The 21747-nt window shown below is 39.0% G+C and overlaps 1 protein-coding gene across 6 annotated transcripts; it reads right to left on the bottom strand.

Annotated features, from left to right (window-relative positions):
* Nucleotides 1-1582: 1582 nt before the first annotated feature.
* Nucleotides 1583-21737, bottom strand: SLC35A5 (solute carrier family 35 member A5). Of its 6 annotated transcripts, none has more exons than XM_027104650.1 (7): nucleotides 21592-21737; nucleotides 20637-20785; nucleotides 15606-15704; nucleotides 14094-14224; nucleotides 11505-11572; nucleotides 4344-5124; nucleotides 1583-3075 (listed from the first exon to the last, which is right to left on the bottom strand). In XM_027104650.1, exons 2-7 carry the CDS (start codon nucleotides 20764-20766, stop codon nucleotides 3007-3009), a joined length of 1278 nt encoding a protein of 425 aa, XP_026960451.1. In that variant the 5' UTR covers nucleotides 20767-20785; nucleotides 21592-21737; the 3' UTR covers nucleotides 1583-3006. The 6 variants fall into 6 exon arrangements, with proteins under 6 accessions (XP_026960451.1, XP_026960442.1, XP_026960432.1 ...); XM_027104641.1 differs by having other exon boundaries at nucleotides 14094-14227; nucleotides 21437-21736; XM_027104631.1 differs by having other exon boundaries at nucleotides 14094-14227; nucleotides 21592-21735.
* Between the last annotated feature and the right edge of the window lie 10 nt (nucleotides 21738-21747).

Raw genomic sequence — 21747 nt, 5'->3', positions numbered from 1 at the left:
AAGAGTTCGCAGGAAAAATCAGGACTTAAGTAAAAGGAGAAGTTGCCAAGGAGGACCTGGGCTGTGTCTGGTCAAGGTTGGGCCTGTACAAGAGCAAAAGGTTTCCCTGCAGCCCCACATAGTCTAACCCAGGTCACCAGCAACAGGGCTTCCACACGTGGATTCAGATGCAAAAAGCCTTAGAGTTATAAACAAAGTAACTCTGCGCTGAGTCTCCTCTGCATATAGACCTTGAAAACCTATGGCAGCAGGACACAGTTGGCCAAGCATTTGGGATCTGGGTCTAAGCCATCTTTCCCTCTATAACCAACAGCCACATCCTGCTTCCCCTCAGGATTAGGCACATTGCTGGATAGAAGTTTGACCCTAGGATCAGTGACAGAGCTGGAATCAGGTCACTGTAGGCCATACTTGTGGTCCAACCAAAGGCTAGTCAGCTCATTAGTTGTAGGTCAAAACTGCTTAGAAGAGAATCTAAAAATAGGAAGGGACTTTAGAAATCACTTAGTCCAACTTCTATACCAATGATGGAATCTCTTCTAAAACATACTGCTGATATAATCTCTCCTTAACACTTCAGTGATTGAGAATTTACTACTACTCTCTACTACTCTTCAGGAAGGCCTTCTCCATTATTGGAAAGTATCATTTGTTAGGAGAGTCTTCCTTATAAGGAAAGAATAACCATCACCCTATAACCTGTTCTTTAGAACAGGAAAGAAGTCTACTTCTTTTTCCACATGACACTCGTTCTCCCCAGATTACACACTTGATCCAAGAGCACCTAAGATGATAGGATATGGTTTCTAGACCTCTCACCTTCCAGTTACTCTCCTATTAAAATAGCAGCGCCCACAAAATACAGTTGTCCCTTGGTATCTGCGGGGGATTTGTTCCAGGACCCACTGCGGACCAAAATCTGAGGATGCTCATGTCCCAGAGCCGGCCCTCCATATCTGCAGTTATGCATCCGAGGATTCAACCAACCGGTGATTGCACAGGACTGTATTTATTGAAAAAAAATATGCACATAAGTGGACCCGTACAGGTCAAACCCGTGTTGAGGGGTCAACTGTAGTCCAGTGCATCCACATCAGAACTTCACATTTCAGTCCCAGCTCCTTCCCTCTCTCTACTTAATTTGTAAATTAAGATGAGTAAACCTTCCTTTGGGCAATAAATGCTTTCCTGAAAAGGAGGGTGAAAAAGCAACTGTAAATGAGAAAATCAATCTCCATGAATTAGTGGGATCTGCTATTTAATATATCCCGTAGGCAATACCTTCACAAGTAATACTGTTGCAATTTTATGTGTTTAATAAGTATGTTTTATATGCTATATTTCCTAAAAGTGAGGTCTTCCTATAGCTGATTTTCTTTACCTTAAAATGAATTGCCATAATAAAGTAATCTTTCTGTTTCACATTACTCTGATGGAACGCCTATGATAAGGTAAAGTTTTGCTATTCTCAGAAGTCAAGATCTACTGAAAAAGAGACAGTTTTAAAAGTTCTTTTGAAATTACGTTTTGAAATTAAAAATACTCTGCATTCCATCTCATATAACAAAGCGGCAACACAAGGTAAGTGTTTAATAGTTATTTTATTTATAAATTTCCACCAACTCTTGCCATTCATATTGTTCTGGATATCACAGATGGATTATGTAATAGTATTATCTTATATTTATCTGTATGAAATTTAGGGGAAAGAAGAGATGTACAGACTGCATGAAAACGACAACTTAAAGCTCACATTTACAGTGTAGTGCTCTATAAACACACAGGTCTATTAGCTGAAGCCAACACTTGTCCCATCACCATCCACCATATGGCCTTGGGCAAGTCATTTCTGTTTTCTCATTTTTAAATTATCTATCACCTGACTTCCTACCTCATAGACTCAACTGGATGCATGCAAAAATACCTCAAAAAATACCATGCAGTTTAAGGGTGCAATATGGTTACTATAAAGTGCTTTATTTATTACTGGCCTTCCTCTTTTTAGAGTAATACTATTCATATTTCAGTAAAAGTCATTTGTTTGCAAAGTGACTCTTCTAAAAGAACTCTTCGGCAATAGTCTTACTGACAACCTGGCATGATTCTGAAGCCAGTGTCTCAACCTTTAGGAACAGAGTATGATATAAAGATATAAAATAGTCATAAGTTCTATTTAATAACTAATAAAAGTGGGTTATTAGTTCTCCAAAATAGAGTAATTCAAGAGTCATGTGGTCAAACTGAGGAGAAAAAACCCACCATAGCTCGTTTAAGTGATGTAAAATACAAGTGATAACTGTGGGGACTGGAAACCCACTTTCACCTAAATGGAAGCTTATTTGTGTAGAAAAACATCAAAAGACAACCACTAAAAATAAGATTTCCCACAAATTCCTAAAAATTAAAATTCTGAGATTTTTCTTGAAAAATTTGCTTCTTTGGCAAAACATTTAGCACAGACTACACTACTCTCAAATCAATGTTGTGGCCAGTTATTAAGGTCCTTCAACCACATTTTTAGAGTCTCATTGCTTTTTAATTACAAAATGACTATCTCCATGGTCTCAAAATTCAAGGGTCAACCTAGGTGATATTTATAACGATAAAAAAGGGAAGACTATGGCATGCAGAGCAGAACTACACAATTCTGAAAATCTGGCAAACTGATCTCTATTTGTATATTTATAGGGTACAGCTAACATGATTATTACAAGTTTTCTGGAATGGAGGAACAAGGAAAATAATCTGCAAATATATCTTGACCTACTAAGTACCAGGCCATTAATGCAGTCTCCATACTATTATTCTTACGTCAGTTCCTTAGAACTTTTTAGCCTTTGGGTACTCTAAGCTTTGGTTGGAATTATTTAGGGAGCGGTTAGATATATGCAAAGAGTTTTATGCTTTAGAAATGTTCTTGGTTTATCAAAGTGGAAAGATAAATATCACACATGCTGAAAATGTGAAGATAAGGTTTATGAGAGCTGCCAACTATTTGGGTACCAGTTAGAAAGCATCTTCATCTGATTCAATATCACTCTTGGGTTTGGTAAGTCTCTCCAGTTCTTCTCCATCCTAAAAGGAAACATGAAATCAGTAATTAATTAGGACAAAACTAGAAATGTCCCATTTTTAATGATTACTAAGGAGAAACCTTACTAACAAATCATGGATTTTATTTAATTAAACTATAATCTTGTTAAATGAAATTAAATAAATAAGTTCTTGGAAAGTTAACCGCAGGCATACAATGAGATAAAAAATTGGAATGCACTTCAGTACTTTTGAATTTCAAAGTTAACAAGAGCAAAGTAAGGAGCGGCCTCTGCTGGTCTTGGAGGGAAATGACTAAAGGCTGCAGAAATAGGTATAAACTAGGCCTTGTTACCTACATTGATTTTCTTCTACCTAAAAAAAGTAGGGCAAGCAATGTTATTAGACTGTTGGAAAAGAATACAGGATTTCTAAATCTATATTCTAACTGATATCAGAGCAGCCTTCTAATTTTTTCATCTTAAGAATCTGTTGTAAATATCATCACTTCAGAGGCATTACTGAGGGAAGCTTTGCCATGAACTGTATCTAATAAGAAATAGGTTAACTTTCCTGAAGAGTAAAATGTTCATTGTGTGAACTATCTCATATTTTGTGTTGTCATGAAAACTGTAAATTTAAACCTAGATAGAGGACTCCATTTCATGTTTTATTTAAATATATATCTCGTAACTTGAGCCTCCAAGAGATCACTATGCATTTGCAGCGATCCTTTTGGGAACCTTGGGAACCACCGTCTTAGCGAGATAAACAAGGTTGCCCTTCTGGCACACTCTGGTTTACGAAAAACTACAGCGAAAAGAAAGAAGCCAGGCTTTTGACTTACATTTAATAAGACTTACTAATGTCAAAGATCAACTTTTCTTACGAATGAGGCTTGTTTCCCCAACTACAGTGGGGTGGAAAGAGTAATGAATGGGTTTGGTACCAGTTCTTTCACTTACTATCTGTAACCCAGTTAGCCTCTCTGAGTCTGTTTCCTCACTTGTAAAACTAGGAGACTAGACAAGATAACCTGTGATGCATCTTCTGGTCCTGTGACTGTAATATTCTATGATACAACTAATGCATAAGGTCCTTGAGACTGTGATTTATACTTTTTCTCAACCCCTGACAGCATTATCATGAGCCCTTATACATAAGGAGTCCAACAAATGTTTGTTGAACGGTAAGTCACAGAAATCCAATACGCCCTGTGCCAAATCAGCACTGATCTATTTCTTTTCTTGTATAACTACACTTTGAATTTGGGAAGAACAGGCAAAAATGCAGCATCGTCACAAACTTACCCCACTGGAGCGCTCCCAAAGACTGCCGCTTAGATCTCGGATCCTTTCTTGCCTAGGTGCGTATTCCAGACCTTGAGGCTTGCTGGCATTATAAATAAATATGGAGAGAAGAACTGACGGGGCTTCTATGAAAAACTCCAGGGAGGGCCTGAAGTCAAAGACCAAGACAGACACCGTTGTGATGATGACAGTGGTGACCTGGGCCATCAAGACATGGAACATGTTATCCAGGAACTTCAGAATAAAGGCCACTGAGAGGCCCTGGAATGCAGTTACAAAAATAAGGGCTACTGAAAATGCATTGTGGCCATAAAAAAACCCACAGTTCTTAACCTGATCACGGTTACTGCTCTGAAGGCCCAGGGTCAGCCCATTAAAAAGAATGCCAAAGAAATAGAGTTTGCTGTTCTGTACAAAGATGCTTTCAGTGAGCTGGTTCCCTTCCTTCAGTATCTTTTCATTATAGATATTGGCCATCGAAGAAATAAAACACTGGACTATAATAAGAACATGGCCCAAGCCAAGACGGATATGACTGAAAACCCTGGCCGTGGTGTTCCACTGAGCTTCAGAAAAAGTCCACTCCTTTGCCGTGCAATTGTCTTTTCCGGAGCACTCACTTCTGAAAAGAAGACAGGAATTGGATGGGCTGAAGAAGGCATCGTGATGAAATCCATGTCCTGCCAGGTTATGCTGTGAGGTCTCAGTCCCAGAAGTGAGGGCCACAATAGACAAAAACAAAATCAGGAGGGAAGCCCACTGTACCCAGTTTAGATGCCTCCTGTTCAAAGATGAAAAAAGAGATTTTAATACTGGTCTTTTTTCCTCCTCCCCTATCAACTGTGTCTACTGAAAACTCAAATCACTTGAGTACTTGGTTGCATGAACCATACTGTTTTTGCCTGCATTCCCCACAATTCAAGTTCAAAGGAAACTCGTCAGGGTGTGTCTGCTTCTTGAATTTATTATTATTATTTCTTTTTTTGGTACGCGGGCCTCTCACTGTTGTGGCCTCTCCCGTTGCAGAGCACAGGCTCCGGACGCGCAGGCTCAGCGGCCATGGCTCACGGGCCCAGCTGCTCTGCGGCGTGTGGGATCTTCCCGGACCAGGGCATGAACCCGCATCCCCTGCATCGGCAGGCGGACTCTCAACCACTGCGCCACCAGGGAAGCCCTTGAACTTATTTATTTATTTTTTGCAGTACGCGGGCCTCTCACCGCTGTGGCCTCTCCTGTTGCGGGGCACAGGCTCCGGACGCGCAGGCTCAGCGGCCATGGCTCACGGGCCCAGCCGCTCCGTGGCATGTGGGATCTTCCCGGACCGGGGCACGAACCCACGCCCCCTGCATCGGCAGGCGGACTCTCAACCACAGCGCCACCAGGGAAGCCCCTTGAACTTATTTTTTATCTGCTTTTATAGTAGCTGTCCCTTAAGGCCATTCAGTCATTTCTTCTCATTTTAAGTTTCCTTTTAACCTACAGGTTTAACTAAGCCTCCTTCCTACCTTGGGAACTGATCTTAGATGTTTGGTACGATCACTTTTTAATCTCGTGATAAAATAAGTTATAGCAGGGATTCTCAATCTAGTTTCCATGAACCAGAAAAAATGTGACGAGCTTAGGATATCTGTGAATTCTTGCAGTGTGTGCCAAATCTTCTACATAGGTGAATTCCTGGTCTTCCCCACCCCCACCAGGTGATCCTTCAAAGATCCGTCAACTTTTCAAAGGTATTCATGACCCAGAAATGATTTAAGGAGGAAGCTAGTTCCCAGATTCATGGCCTGATCATAAAATATTATACAGCAAACTGTTTGATAAGGCAAGGAAAAAATATTTTCAGTGTTTCAGTTGATGAAGTCCTAACAATGCTTTATTTATTTCTTTATTTTTCCTAACAACAAACTTTTCAGATATGGAGGATGTGATGATTATTATTCCATTTTGCAAATTCATTCAGTTCAACAGACATTTAATAAGCAGCAACTATGTGCCAGGCACGCTGGGAAAAGAAAAAAGACTTGGTCTCCATCCTCAAAGAATTTACACTTTAATACGGAGTGAGCCATGGAACTAAATAATGACAATATAATGTGTGACATATGATACACAGAACAATTGGGGTACACTGAGGAACAACACCTGAGTCTGGAAATAGAGTCAGGTAGTGCTTCGAAGAGGAAATGACACTTAGGCTGAAAGATGAGAAATAAATTGAAGTTTCTCATGTGAAAAGGGAGTTGGCAATATACCCAGGAAGAGGCAAGAGTCTATACAAAGGCTACAAGAAGGTACATTAACTAAGGAAAGAGGGGTATGGGACTCAGGTGGGGGCATCCAGGGAGGCTTTTGGGGGGAACACCTTCAAGTTTGAAGATCGATTAGTCAGGTGGAGAAGAGGCACACCAAGCACAGAGAGTAACATGAGCAAAGGCAGACATGTAAAGCAACAGGTGAGAACTGAAGTTGCAAGAATTTTGGAGCCTTTGTTGAGCACCTACTATGGGTCAGGCAGTTTCCGTTCTAGAGGAGGAAATGGTTCTCAGAGTTTAACTGACTTCTCTAAGGTCATGTATTTATGAAAGAGCAAGGAAGGAGTCTGAGCCATGGTTTTGTAAGTTCTCCTTCTGGACCAATGCACCTCTTAAGTATAATTCTGAGTTCCCAGGATGCCTGTACAGGAATATGTGTCTGATTTCACCAATGCTTCCATAGAGCTTCATGCTGTGAAACTGCTAACTGCACAGATAGCACAGGCAGCAGCACACCTGTGCTCCCTATATGTCTTCTTGTGTATACACTTTCATATAACCAGATCTAGCATGCAGTGATGAGACCAACAGAGCCTTATAGTCCATGAGGTCAGAAACTGTCAGCTAGTCACATACATTTCTGAGGGTGCAGGTGGTACACATTTAGTAGTAGAAAGCAAATGGAACAGAAACCGAAAAGACAGAGATGAAAAATGGGTGCTCAATTTATAAAACTCATTATATAACCAAGTACTGTAAGTCAAGATAAATGAGGCAATGATATACTCTACAGGTCCTTTAGAAGTTTTCAATTCTGACGGCTATAGATCTTCCACTAATATTGACATGGAGAAAAAAGAATCCAAGGAAATAAAGCCTTAAATAAGCTAACCGGTAACTACTGCAAATAATTACTCATTCAAGATAATGTTCTAGGAAGGTAAAAATTATTAAGGATTAGGGTGAAAACAGATTTTTAGCAAAGAAAATAAAACAATAAATCATCCTATAAAGGCAGCTGAGGATCTGCACTCTTATAAATGATGACTGATTAGGCACGGAAGAGTTTGAAAAAGTTTGCTCCTTACGGCTTAGGTGATTCAACAGTAGAAACTCACTTAACCGACCTCTCCACTGCCCCAGTAAAACATTCAGATTGATGCGCAGAGCTGAATGCCTCTGGCTGGAAGGCTGCTGAACCTGAAGGCCTCTGCTCCCAAGTGAACTGTTTGCTCACAAAGAGTCTCTGTTCCAAAACGTGTTTTTGCCAGGTGACCTCATTATTGTAATTATATATTTTAATGATTACAGAAATCATAAATTATGAGTGAATGAAAAGGATTGCTGTTTTCATGAAAACTAAGTTGAATGCTTTGGGAGGACAAAAGGCAAATCTCAAGACAAAAAACCTGCCTTTGAATTAGGTACAGGTAAGTTAGTTTAAGCTTAGGGAATGAATAATAAAAATCCAGAAGAATCTACTTTAAAAATATACTTAAGGCTTGCTCCACTATAATGAAATTGAAACCAGAAACCACAGACGATGTGTAATGAATGTAGGTTCAAGCAAGAAAGAAGCCAAAGAACTCCAATCAGCAAACCCCACACGTATGCAAAGGAAAGGTTGCACTTTGAACCATGGTTCCACTTTGAACCATCAAAAGAATGATGAATCGACACTTACATACCTTAAGTTAAATTGTCTAAAGTATATATATATATATATTTTAAATGACATCCCTACTTTGAGTTTTCCTAGTAACTCAACAATTAGGTCCAAATTGTGTCAGATATGAGCATTTCTACCATATCTGGTGGTAAACAAAAGCAGAGCAAGAAAATATTTAAGTGGAAAGACATAACTTTTTACAAGAAACCATGCATCATAACTTTCTAAATAGCACAAAGAGTGACCAAGGGCAGATTTATCAAGGGAAATTATAAATATTTATCAAGTGAATGAATGGTTTTGGAGAAATGCTTGTTATTACTGAGTGGCACTTTTATTTTTTCTGCTGGTTCAGAAAGTAAAGTTCACCGTAACTTCTAAGACATCCAACATATGTTTCAAAATGTGTTTTTTAATAATTTTTTCCCTTCCCTTTGAAGAAATCACAGAAACTTATATACATTCTTTAGGTAAAAATAAGTGCTGGTCTTGGTTTCGCTCTCTAATCTCCCAAATCTCGATGTTCAGGCTGACATTATTATTCCCTAAAGCCTAGCAAACAAGATTATACAACTTTGCCAAGCCTTAAGAGCAAACCAATAGGGCTTTGAGGCATGCCTGCCACATTTCCACTTTGAACCAGTAACTATACTTCAAGGAGGAAATCTATGCATTCACATGGGGTTTAGAATAAGACATTTGAATGATGATACTTTTCACTTTTTCTCACTTTCAAATTCTTACAAGTAAGTTTTACATTCGTCACTGGACTTATTTTTTTCTACCTGTATAGCCTTATATCCTTTACCTGTATGGGAAAGGTTATTTGATAGCTCTGCTAGAGGCAAGTATAAGACAAGAGCTTTGATATTCTAAATGAGTTATTTATGGCAAACAAATTAAGAACTTGTGATAGAACTCAAGCTATTCTTAGGTCAAAATTTTATTGCCACGGGCAAAAGACCATCAAATGACTCATGAAGAGTAGATTAAATAGGGAAAAACTAACAAACAACATACACTATCACCAACAAAAAAGATCAAAATAGAACAAAGTTGATTTTAAAATATAATAATAGGTAATACTTAAAAGGCATTCCCATAAAAGACATTATTAATTACCACATTTTAGCTTCACTATTTAGAGTAGCTTCAAGTGCTGATTTGTGAATTAGTCAAACTAAGACCCATTCTGGGAACTAAGTGCTTGTGGAAATAATAAAAATGGAGTGCTTTTATTGTTTCTTTAATCTAAAGAACTTCTAAGGATTCAAAACAGAGTGGTATTAACAACAAAGCAAACACATGCCTAAGAATCCATATTACTGCTTTGAATATTAAGAGGTAAAATATGTTAAAAAAAAAAAAGTTTGAACTGTAGTTCATAACGTTGTTTGCCCCTCTGCCCCCAGCCTATCCACCTACACTCCCTCTTCTACAGCCAAAGGGAGCTGCCTGAGGGCTGCAAAATGCTTAGTGGCTCTGGGTTCCAGGCACAGACTCAGCCTAACTGCACCTATCTCATGGGGTCATTGTGGGGTTAAGTCGAAATAGGGTAGAAAGGCCCTGAGGAGACCTTAGTGTTTTCTAGTCACTGGTGGAGAGCATCCCCGCGCAGCTGCCCACATGGCAGTCGGGCCACCCTGGGCAGGGCTTTTCCAAGTGCCCCTCACCTTGGCCCACAGCCCTGCTCATGCTCTGGGGTCATTAAAAAAAACAAACAACTCTGGGCATAGCTAGAGCTACTAGCCAATTTCAAGTCAGGAAATACCTTTAAACTTCTCTTTGGTAAATTCAGTTATTAATTTAATTTTGACATAATACTTATGTATTATATAATAACTTAAGTATAATACCATGTGTACTCATAAACTGTCACTTCACAGGAAAAAAAAATTTTTTTTACTTGAAAAAAAAGTGAAAAGAAAAGCCCCAAACAAAACAAAAAAAATACATGTTTTTGAGACCATCACTCCCCTATTAATAGTGAGTATTTTATTGTGTGTCAGAGCCAACAATTATTCCTTTATGGAAGTGCATCCCTAATTTTATCACAGGAATCAATATAAAAATATGATTGCTTACATATGTTTTCTCAGAAGCCAACTTTTATCCTACAAAGTGACTTTCGTGCTGATTTTAAAGACTTTAAAACGTTTTTTTGGATTAGCATTCTTTAACTTGCTAGTTGAATTGAATTATTCTCACAATTCATAAATAAAATGAAGAAAGTGATAGCAAAAGCAAATTTCAGTGACTCTAACATTTAAATTGGATGAAATGCTATGTTCATTTTTTTCCCATCTCTTACATTAACTATTAAATTGAATGTTTCCTCAGGGTAAAAGAAAACCTTTCAAGAATTTCATATAATTTATGTACTGGATGCATCATGGGATTCAACAAATAACTACTGAGTGCCTATGGACCAAGCCCTTCATCCTTCTGTACACATCAATTATGAAAACACACTATGACACAGCACATTGAGAAACAAATTAAAAAGAGAATGTGAATGTAAAATTAAAATAAAAACAATCACAACAAATATAACAGAGAGTTAATTTTATTTTCATCATCATCATCATTAAATAACAAATTAAACTGGAGTTAAGTACCCAGATCCTGTATCACCTTAGGACATTCTGGCCTTTGCTTTGCAGCAGAGCCTATCTAAACTAAAAATGTTTATTTTATTCAAACGTTCTCCTGGAGATGAATTAGTGATAGCACTTGGAAAGTTTAATAAGTTCACTCTTATTAATTGGAATTTTAACTAGATTCCTCATGCAAATCCTCTGCCAGTTAGAGCTTAAATCACGTAGTCACCTCAAGGAGTTTAATAAGGAATTTGCCACTTTTTATCACCTCCAAACTCCAAATAACAAATATATTAATCTTAGGAACTTCTTGGTTCCCTATTAGTGTACAGAGAATCTGCAAAAAAAAAAAAGCTATTGAATTCTTTGTTGAAAATCTGGCACTAAAAATTAAAATAATTAAAACCCAATCATCTCTTGTCTTTTGAGATGCTAAGAAAATACATTTCAAACATTGAATCGCAGAGGATTTAGACAGGCTAACACTGCAGCTGCTTTCCAGATGGGTTAAACAACTTGCCCAACACACAAAGCAAATTAGGAATAAAATCCCGGCCTTGGGATTCAGAGGGTATATCATCTGAAACAAGGCGGTACCATTTTTAAAGTATGATATATGCTTTCACAACAAGTTACTTACTTCAGCACTATCCTGAATAGAAGAGCTGTTGTTATAATGCTAAAATTTGAGAAGATAACAGCCATGGCCTAGAAAGAAAGAGAAGATAGAGTTACAATCCAAGCAAAGCACTGACCTCAGAAATCTCCCAGCTTGGTGCAAGTTCACCTGACAAAAAAAGCTTTTTGGTCAAAATCCAGAGGGGTTATTAGGGCAGCTACTTCACTAGAGGATTAAATTCTATTTTTATTGCTTGTTAAACTTACATAGATATGATCAAATTATTGTACAGGCTTTGAAAATGTGCTGAAATTCAGCAAATGCCTGTGTAATAATCTTTATGTGCAGATCTGGAAATACGTATAAACTCTATAAGTTTAGGTCCAGAAATAATGGTTACAATGATTATAAAGCATACTTTTTCAAGCTCTCAGAGACTTTTAACACTGATTCTGTGGGTAGAGAGAAAGCAAGTACTGTTAGGCCCATTTATACATTAAGAAGATGGAGGTATAGGTTTTTAAGCGTTTTTAATGCTCTAGGAATTAAATCAATTTATACCTGGTTGAACTGTAGTGATTCAATACCAGTGATTCACTACCAAACTTATATTTGACAGTCCTTTGGATTTATTCACATTGTTCTAAACACTTAGAAAGGTGTTAGCCAGATTTTATTAAGGTTTGTTTTTGTGAATTTAGTCAAATTTCACATATGAAAATATTAATCTGAACATATATACATTTTGGCCCAGAAAATATGAAATTTATCACTGCCCCCATAATTGGATCTGACAATATTAATAATTTCTAAAAACAAATCCTACTGCCTTCCTCCTTGCTGTCACTTTAAATTGACCAAGCCTAAAGAGTGTCCACAATCTTATGCAACCAGCAAACATGACTAATATGCAGCTGAATTAAAGAAATAAGAGTAAAATCCAATAACAACTAGCAAAAATTCCAAGAATACAATATTGCTCTTTTCCTATTGACTTTTATGGGAACCATTATTTTAAGGTTTTCTTTGCAGATGAATGCTTGTGAACCCCTGGTTAGGAGACAAGTAAGAGGAGATAAGAAAAGTACGTGGCTGGTTAAGAGTGGGGAAGTGGCGGCTCTGATCAATCAGTTACAGCGCTGCTGCTGGCCTGGGGAATTGTGTCCACTTTGTCCAGGCAATAGTATAGAACAAATAAAATATCACAGCTCTTTGCCCCCGAACTTCCATGCATCTCTATTTAATTCTTTCCAACGAGGTGTGGGCATAGCACTACACAGAATATGTATGCCAAGTAATTTATTTTGTAATATCTGTGGTTGTACACAATCAGGAAGGAAGAGCAAAGCAAGAAGCTGTAAGAACAGGAAGTTGCACTCCTGCTTTGGTACTAGGGGTTTAGCAAAGGGATATAAATTTAGAGGTAGTCTGTTGGATGCAAATAAAACACAACAAATATACACTTCTTGAATGTGAATAATTATGTTGTTGGGAGGAATTCTCAGATCTGAAAAACAAAGTGAAAGAATTTAGGAGAGGACACATTTTAAATGGAATGAACTTTTACTAATAAAATGGATCACAGAACTGAAAGCAACTTCATGTGATCCCCTGGCCTAGGTCCTTACCTTTGGGCCGGTATGGTAACACTATTCTATTTTACAGAGCGGTTTGGCCTTGCCTGGTTCTAATCTTTTAAATTGTGCAAAAGAATCAAACTCCTGTTTTCTACCTCAGTGCCCTCTTGACCCCTCCTTTTCACCCCTCTTTCATACTGATTTGGATATACTTAAGAGGCTTCAAATAGAGGACTAGTGTCAACAGAAATTCTATTTATGATCAAAATGCCTGAACTTGCTCCTTAAAGAAAATTAAAACACATTTTCTTAAATGTGGCAATAGAAACCTTCGTTTTATAAAATGAAAATATAGAGGGGAAAATATACACGTGATCCAAACTGAGTAATAGGTAAAAGCAGAAGAGACCAAACTTTAATTCTGATTACTAACAGCTCTCTAAATTGGCGTAGGGGATGCCAGGGGAGATGAGAAATATACCTAGTATTATCAGTTATGGATAGCAGTTAGATTGGGAGGATATAATCTCTACCCTTAAAGAACTTGGTTAAATGACAGGACTAACAGAAAACGAAAATCATACCAAAAGAATACATATACACCACATTAAAACAAGTGTAAGAAAGAGCGGTACACTGAGTGTATAATTTTCTGAGTTACTCATGGGAGTCTGCTTGGAGGTCCTGGATGTTGAGATTAATACTAGAGGTGGGTGACCACAGGATGGCTCAGAAAATAGGCAGACTGGTTAAGGTTACACAGAGAGAGATGGCTCTAGATTCAGTGGTCAGGAAGCAGCTCCCACACATCAGTCAGCACAGTTTAATAGTTATCTTTCACAGCGGAAGAGTCTTGCAAGTGGATTGGTAAGTCAGTGCTCAGATAATTCTGCTCAAACCTCAGGAAGGCCAGTGAGGCAATGAGAAACTAACAGTGCCAAGGAAAACGATTAAAAAAAAAAAGAGAAAGGTTAGTTCCAGGATTCATTTCTCTGTCTTTTCAATGCTATCTTCTTTGTCATTATTTACTTACAGGCTGAAGATAGGAAAGGACATAGAAGACAATCAAATTATCCAGGAAATAAAGAAAGGCAGGAATGGACCACTTCATGAAATTAGAGAATTCCTTCCAGGAACCACATCTCAAGTTTCTATTTTGATGATCTTCTAAAGAAAGAAATACAGCAATAAATATATGAGCTTGATGAGAATGCACATATTTTTAGAGAAAGTAAATTGTATTTAATTTCTGATATAATTCTTTAAAAGAGACTTAATGAACATGCTTTCATAAGTGACTATTAGCCTTGAGAAATCACGGACTACACAGGATTCCATTATGGTCTTTCTTCACCCCACCACCGTGCTCATCTCTGACAACAGCAACACTTTAGGAATACTGATTTTCTTAGTTCCTGCTAACTTGAGACAGACGTATTACTGAAGAAGGCAACTCAGGACACACTTATGTTTTCTCTTACTACTCTGAGCATAAAGCCAAGAGAGATCAACAAGTTAAAATAAGTGGAACAAAAAATGTAGCGTTCATGCTGGGATTTTTTTTCCTGGGGCCGGGACGGTGGTGCTGTGGTGGGTGAGGGAATCAGGAAAGGGAGATAACTAAGTGAAAGTTTATATACAGGGGAGTAGAGAAAATTAACCTTTGCTCATCCTAGTATGAGTTATTCTCCTATCTCTAGGTTTACAAAAACTTAAGAAGGTACTATAACGGAGAATGTAAAATAAAATGAAAAGATAGAAAACAATTTAAGTCTAACCCCTGTAAATACTTCATGAATTTCATGAGATTAAGAAATGTATTCCACTAACTAGAAACTCTGCAAAGATTGAAACCTCTGAGAATGAAAAGACAACTTCTTGGGCAAGCCCTTTAATAGTGTAAACTCTATGTCTACCTCATGTGGGAAGGTGGATCAAAGTAGTAGAGAGAGCTAAGGTTCAATAACTGGAGAATTAATAGCCACAAAAGGGTACATACTTTTGATCTGAGGAAGGATTAGTACCCTTATTTGATACTATTTGCACCCTTATTTGATACTTATTTGATAGTTGATGAAACTGGAGCTCAGAAAAGTAAAATAATCTGCCCTAGAATACAGTCTCTCTGACTCCAAAGCGCTATGCTGTCCCCCTAAAGGCAATGGGGATTGTTTTGCAGTATGCTACATATCACGTCAGACAGTAGTGATTTAGATAATCCTGAATTTGAACAAAAACTAACTCGCTGTGTGACCCACCACAGGAACAAGTCAAGAGGCAGCACAGTGGACGGGACGCTAGGACATGTGGGTTGGAGTCCAGGCTTTGCCCCCTCCTACCCAGCACCACATTAACACTTACTACTTACTTTCTGAGTCTGCTCCTCACCTGCAAAACATGAGTAATCATATTTCTATTTGTATCTTAGTATCCTCATATATAAAATTAATGGGCTAGACTAACTGATACGAAATGTTCCTTTCAGTTCTAAAATTTTTTGATCCTGTGATTTTTAACCAGTATATAATACCATTTCAAGACTCACCTTTCTTTAGAACCCAGAATGACACAAGCACACAGAAAACCAGCTTCACCAGTTCTGAGCACACATTCACAGTAGTTGGAAGATAATCATATTTGTTCTCTGAAATGTAACAGAAATGTTTTTTAATTATAAATTTTGCTCTATATAATGCTTACATACAGTAAATAATTTAGAGCTGTTTCTAAACTTAAAAGTTGGACTTTAAGACTGGTTATATTGGGCTTCCCTGGTGGCACAGTGGTTGAGAGTCCGCCTGCCAATGCAGGGGACACGGGTTCGTGCCCCGGTCCGGGAAGATCCCACATGCTGCGGAGCAGCTGGGCCAGTGAGCCATGGCCGCTGAGCCTGTGCGTCCAGAGCCTGTGCTCCGCAATGGGAGAGGCCACAACAGTGAGAGGCCCGCGTACCGCAAAAGACTGGTTATATTAAACTTCATCCAGTTGGTTTTGGCTCTTTTGGATTTTTGAATCAATTCACCTAACGTGAATTCCCCTTACCTCATTGAGCGTTTTATTATCCTTGAAATTGAGAGATATGCCTCTCATGTTTTCCTTCGAGTTCCTGAAAAATGTGTTGAGGAGGCTAGGGCTACAGGTGAAGAAAGCTTTGTGGCATTAGAGATCACCTTCTAAGTTGACCATTAACTAACAATCAGGGCCTGACTAATCAAACAGCTATCAATCTAGGTGGCTGAATTATTACCCAGCTCATGATTCCTCTTGTGTGACTTGTCTGCCTTGCTTAAATACACTCTGTCTGTGATATTCCCTGAACTCAGAGTTTTCCTATCTGTTTCATATCATGGTACACATGGAAAACAATATTTGTTAGGCACTCTGGGACAAACAGTATGTTGTGGTAACAGAAGGAAGCGGCTTGAGGCAAGAGGCAACTGGCCCAGGGCTCTTCGGTGGACAAACACACTGACACATCCAAACCCACTGACCAATCAGGAAGCTATATCCCAACCTACAAGTCAATCTAATTAGGAAATGAGGTTTGGTTAGTATATCTTGACTTAGCTGTTATTTCTCTCCTTTTTCTAAAATGCTTACAAACAACTTGCTCTATGATTTTGCCAAGGACAAACATAAATTTTATTAGTTACTATTTTGAGGAATGCATTTTCTCAAAAATATTTGCTTGTTTCCCTTGGTTGTCATATGAAAAAACTGGCCAAGTACAAAGGAAAAAAGCCAAGTACAAAGGAAAAAAGCCAACTCGACATTCTTGCTCCCCAGAACACTCTTTCTTCCTCTTTTCTGTGGTTTTCCCTGACCTTCACAACCTATGCATAATCAATCCTTTATTCATCTCTGATCCTGTAGCACTAGTGTAAACAGATAGGGTAGGGGGTCCCCAGAGAAAGAGAACCAGGCGTGGCTTTCTGGACATAAGAGAAGCCATTTTTGGCCTAAGCCATCTTGTGACTTAAGCCTGGCCATAATGCTGGTCCTTGAACAGGTCTCAGTAATTAAGGATCTTAAGGGAACAAAAGAATGCAGGAATAAACTGTTATCCAGCAAGAGAAGTGACAATAGCAAAGATAATATATCAGTTGTAAAGACTCCCAGTTCAGTTTCAATGGTAAAGATGAGCCTGCATTGCTCAACCACCAGATCAACTAGAACTGGATGATGATGCTGACCTTTTCTGACCCTCCTGACTTCAATCAACTAAAGCTGGATTCTGTCAACCACCCAAGCCCCTTCATAAAATGCATGTACCCTTTAGCTTAAAATTTCCCCAATTTTGCTGTTTGGGAAGACACTGCTTTGGGAAAGATCCCTGGTGTCCTCCTTACTTGCTACAAGTAATAATAAACCCTTCCTTCTCCCGATCTTTGGCTTGGTTGTGCCTTTTGGCTCAACACCTACCAAGAGGTGAACCCTGCTTTCGGGTAACACTACCTATAAACCTCTATAACAGTACTTGTAACATTGTATTATAGTTATTTTTTATGTTGTATGTCTTACCCTTAAAATGTAAGCTTTGAGGCTTCCCTGGTGGCGCAGTGGTTAAGAATCTGCCTGCCAATGCAGGTGACACGGGTTCGAGCTCTGGTCCGGGAAGATCCCGCATGCCGCGGAGCAACTAAGCCCATGCGCCACAACTACTGAGCCCACGCACCTAGAGCCCGTACTCCGCAACAAGAGAAGCCACCACAATGAGAAACCCGTGCACCGCAACGAAGAGTAGCCCCCGCTCGCTGCAACTAGAGAAAGCCCGCGCGCAGCAACGAAGACCCAACACAGCCAAAAATAAAAACAAACAAACAAATTAAATAAATAAATTTTAAAAAGTAAGCTTCTTACAAGACAGGGATCATGTCTTGTAAGACATCCTAAACCTGGCAGTTAAGTGTTCTGCACTTAGTAGGCACTTAATTGGCTGTTAAACTTTCTCCATTATTCAAAGCTCAGTTAAAAACATCTCTTCCTCCCTCTTCTGAGCTCAAAGTTATACTGAAATCACATTTCCATTATCCTCCAACAATACTTTGCTTTACTTTCTAGCACGATACACATGAGCAAACATGCACGCACACAAATGGGGGGGGGCTTCATATCACAACTTTCAAACTCTTGTCACTGCTCTTTAACTCATTCTTGCTTTTCATCATTTTTGTTTTTCTCCTTGCATTTCTCTCATGGTTGATCCCGTATCGTATCACAGCATCATGTGTGACCTCTCTCCACTCTTCTGCCCACACTTCAACCTTATCTACGCCACATTCATCCTTATTGGTTTCCCTTCACTCCCAGAGAGAGGAGCCATGGCCCCACTGTTTACCCATTCTCCCCATTAAAACCTTCCATTCTCTTCGGGGGCTTTGCTCCAATAATTATTTCCTCGGGCTTCAGTATATCTCCTTTATCTTTCAATTAACTGGCTTCCTCTCCTCTCCTACAAATATGTTCAAAACTCCCAACCAAAAAAAATAAAATATAAGATCCTCCCTCTCCAGCTACCATACCTCCTCCTAATCTCCATAAAAGTGTCAATATTCATTATCTCCACTGTACCCACTTTCCACTCAGATCTTGCCCCCAAGCAGTTTGGTTTCTAATCCCACCACAGTACTCCAACTACCTAGTTCCTGAGATTACCAAACATCTTCTAATTACTAATTCCCAAGAGTGGGTTTTAATCCTTATCTTATCCTGATGTTGCAATTTCCTCCCAAACTCCCTTCTATAAGTCACATGCATTTAGCTCTCTCACCTCTCTAATTCCTTCTTAATGTCCTCTGAGTGTCAGCACTCCTGTTAAACGCTGGCATTCCTTGGCTCTTTGTTATTTTCTCATTCTGTGTAGTTACCCTGAATGAGCCCTCCGCTCCTCGGAGGGCTCATTTATATTTAATATAAACGTTTCCAAATCTGTATTCTGGAACATTTAATGCTCACTAAACATGTCCATATGAATGACTATCTCCTATTTATTCACTTAACTGGCATTTCCTTGACATGTGTGAAGTGCTAAACACTGCAGGATACAGCAGTAAACAAGGACACAGCTCCTGGCCTCATGGAAGGTACAAGAGCTAAAACTGTTAATTTCTCTGAGCTCTGTCCAACTGCTCTTCCTTCCTTAGTCTCCATCTCAGTTGAGAACATCATTGATCTACTCAGCATCCGAACCAGAAACCTCTGAACTATCCAATACTTCATCTCCTTTAATCTCCACATTCCACACATTCTCCAGGTCTTATCTTTTCTATGTTTAGAATATTTCTTGAATCTATCCTCTCTTCTCAATTCCTACTTCAAAAGCCTTGGTTAGTTTTCATCATCTGTGGCTTGAATTTGTAATAACCCCCTAACTGGCTACTTCTCTTCCCCTTTAATCCATTCTCCATCCAGCTACCATAATAGTCTTTCTCATCTTAACCTGCCGTCTATATTCCTCCAAGTATTCCTTGTCCCCCAGACTCTAGGGCCTAGAGAATAAAGTCCCAGATGCTTAGCATGACATATAAAGTCCTCAGCGCTCTGATCATTACTGCCCTCTCTGGCTAAGCACTCCTTCCCCCCTCGTCCAAGTCCTTAAAACTTTTTGCTCAGTAATTCTGAACTACACATTCTCACAATCCATCCTGCTTTTTTAATACATCTGTTCGTTTTTACAGGCTGTTGCTTCTGTTTTGAATACCTCTGCCCACCTTGTCTTCTTGTGGATCAACTGTCACCTTATCAGGGAAGTGTTCCCTGACTGCTTCACAGTCCACATCATGCTCTCCCAGACAGAATATATCACTTTCTATATAAAACTACCTCTGTATCTTTGGTATAGAACTGCACTTATTATACTGTATTTTCATGATGCATTTACATGTATTTCTCTTCTAATAAACTGTGAATTCTTGAGAATAAAGTCTATATCTTGTGCACTTTGAACTCTGCTAGTAATATCTAGCACAGCCCCTGGCAGAGAAATGTTAACTGAAAAAGAGACTTATGTACACATCTGACTCCCCAGGCAGACCATTAACGATCATGATGTCATGATTTTACGTGTACTCAATAACTAGTGAGAGGTTCTCAACACAGTTTTGTGGAATTAAACTGTTTAAATACAAATTCTTACATTAAGAATAATAAAAGATTTCCTGAGTATGTATTTATCAAAGCTAATAACCTGTACTGCTCCACTGATTATGTAGTTAAAATAGTACCTCACAAACCCCAAGTGACCAAATGTATCTCCTATTTCAAAATAAGTTATAATATATATTGCTATAGGCCCAGAAACACCTGTTGATTAAACCAACAGTCAGATGTTATGATCTGTTCTGCAAAGGTTTTGATCCTGTACTTAACTGACCCAAATTTCACTCAGCATCAAAAATTTTTCTTGGTAAGGAATGACAGTTTAAAGAACCAAATTTAAACATGGTTTATCACTGACATGAAGCAGAATACTTTAAAGGGTATTATCCCCATTTTATATACAAGGGAAACTAAAGACAAGAAAGATAAAGTGTGATTAGATGGCAGTGCTCCATACATATTCCAAATCTTAACTTACCTTCATTGGCTGAATATTTTACAAGTAGGATTCGACTGGAGCTTAAAGCAATGAATATGGCCCCCAGCAGGAATGTATACATTGCTGAAGAGGAGCTTAACACGGGATGACCACAATAATTGCTTTCCATTCCACTGTTTTTTAATTGCCTTAAAGAGAAGAACAAGTTCATGAGCAACCCTGCTGGCAGATTAAGCATAATGCAAATACCACTGATTTGTGAAGAACAGAAAAGGAATTTTTTAGATGTCTGGTTATGCCTATACCCAAAGCAAAAAAGTTGGGGAGTACAAGGGAAACTATGGGGAAAGGAAAGAGTCAAAATTTGATAGGAGGGGGAACTCTAGAGATTGAAAAGGCAAGAGCCAGCTTAGAAGTGCTGCCAAAGGTAGGACATTTTAGGACTGCAGGATTCTGCAGAAAAGCAATTCTTTAACTTTCATTCTTATGAGCAACTTTTTTCTAGAAGATAATTTCATACTTGTTTTTTCTCCTCAGTAGCAGTTTTTCCATAGGAGGAAGAAAAAGAGCTTGATGGGAAAGATTTCGTTACAATAATGACCGAAATAGAAATATCTGAAACACTGTGTTAATTTATACTGAACTACTGTTGGAAGTAGAAGACGACTTAGAAATCAATGGCTCTAAGGCCCTCTTTTGATATGTTAAGGCCATTAAACTCCAGGTCGGGTAACTACCCAAAGCAACCCAGAGTAAGGATAGTGCACAGTGCCTGGGGGATTGGTGAGAGATGGGCTGGAAATACCAATGCCCACAGCCCAAGGTGGGCATAAACCTACCAAGGCCAAAGAGACACCTCCCCTTCTCGGGAAGAGCAGCTTTCCCTCCACGATCTAGGAACGCCTTCTTGTCACACATGCGCAGGAGGCATCTCGTCTGGGGCACCCTCCCCTCAAACGCACGCGCACTTCCTTGTCCCGGGGGGCGCGGTTACCTCGGTCCCTTGGAAGAGCTTCTAGTGGAAGAGCGTACATCCTAAAGCTAAGACAGTAACTGTCTAGGTCCGCAGCAGCAGCAGCAGCGGTAGCTTTTAGGATCCATACGCAGAGAATCTATGGGAGGAAAAGAAAGGCGAATAAGCCTTTGGACC

Source organism: Aethalodelphis obliquidens, unplaced genomic scaffold (assembly GCF_003676395.1).
Source record: "Aethalodelphis obliquidens isolate GAN/ISIS:26980383/991018 unplaced genomic scaffold, ASM367639v1 scaffold1, whole genome shotgun sequence".
Lineage (NCBI taxonomy): Eukaryota > Metazoa > Chordata > Mammalia > Artiodactyla > Delphinidae > Aethalodelphis > Aethalodelphis obliquidens.
This window is presented reverse-complemented; position numbering and strand designations above follow the sequence as displayed.

Excerpts from the sequence above, each read along its gene's own strand:
- SLC35A5 (XM_027104641.1), bottom strand. The coding sequence starts at position 20,766 with ATGGAAAGCAATTATTGTGGTCATCCCGTGTTAAGCTCCTCTTCAGCA. Across the intron at positions 14,228-15,605 it reads ATTCTGGGTTCTAAAGAAAG|AAGATCATCAAAATAGAAAC; the intron begins GTGAGTCTTGAA and ends TTCTTTCTTTAG. Across the intron at positions 11,573-14,093 it reads TCCTTTCCTATCTTCAGCCT|GCCATGGCTGTTATCTTCTC; the intron begins GTAAGTAAATAA and ends CTTTCTTTCTAG.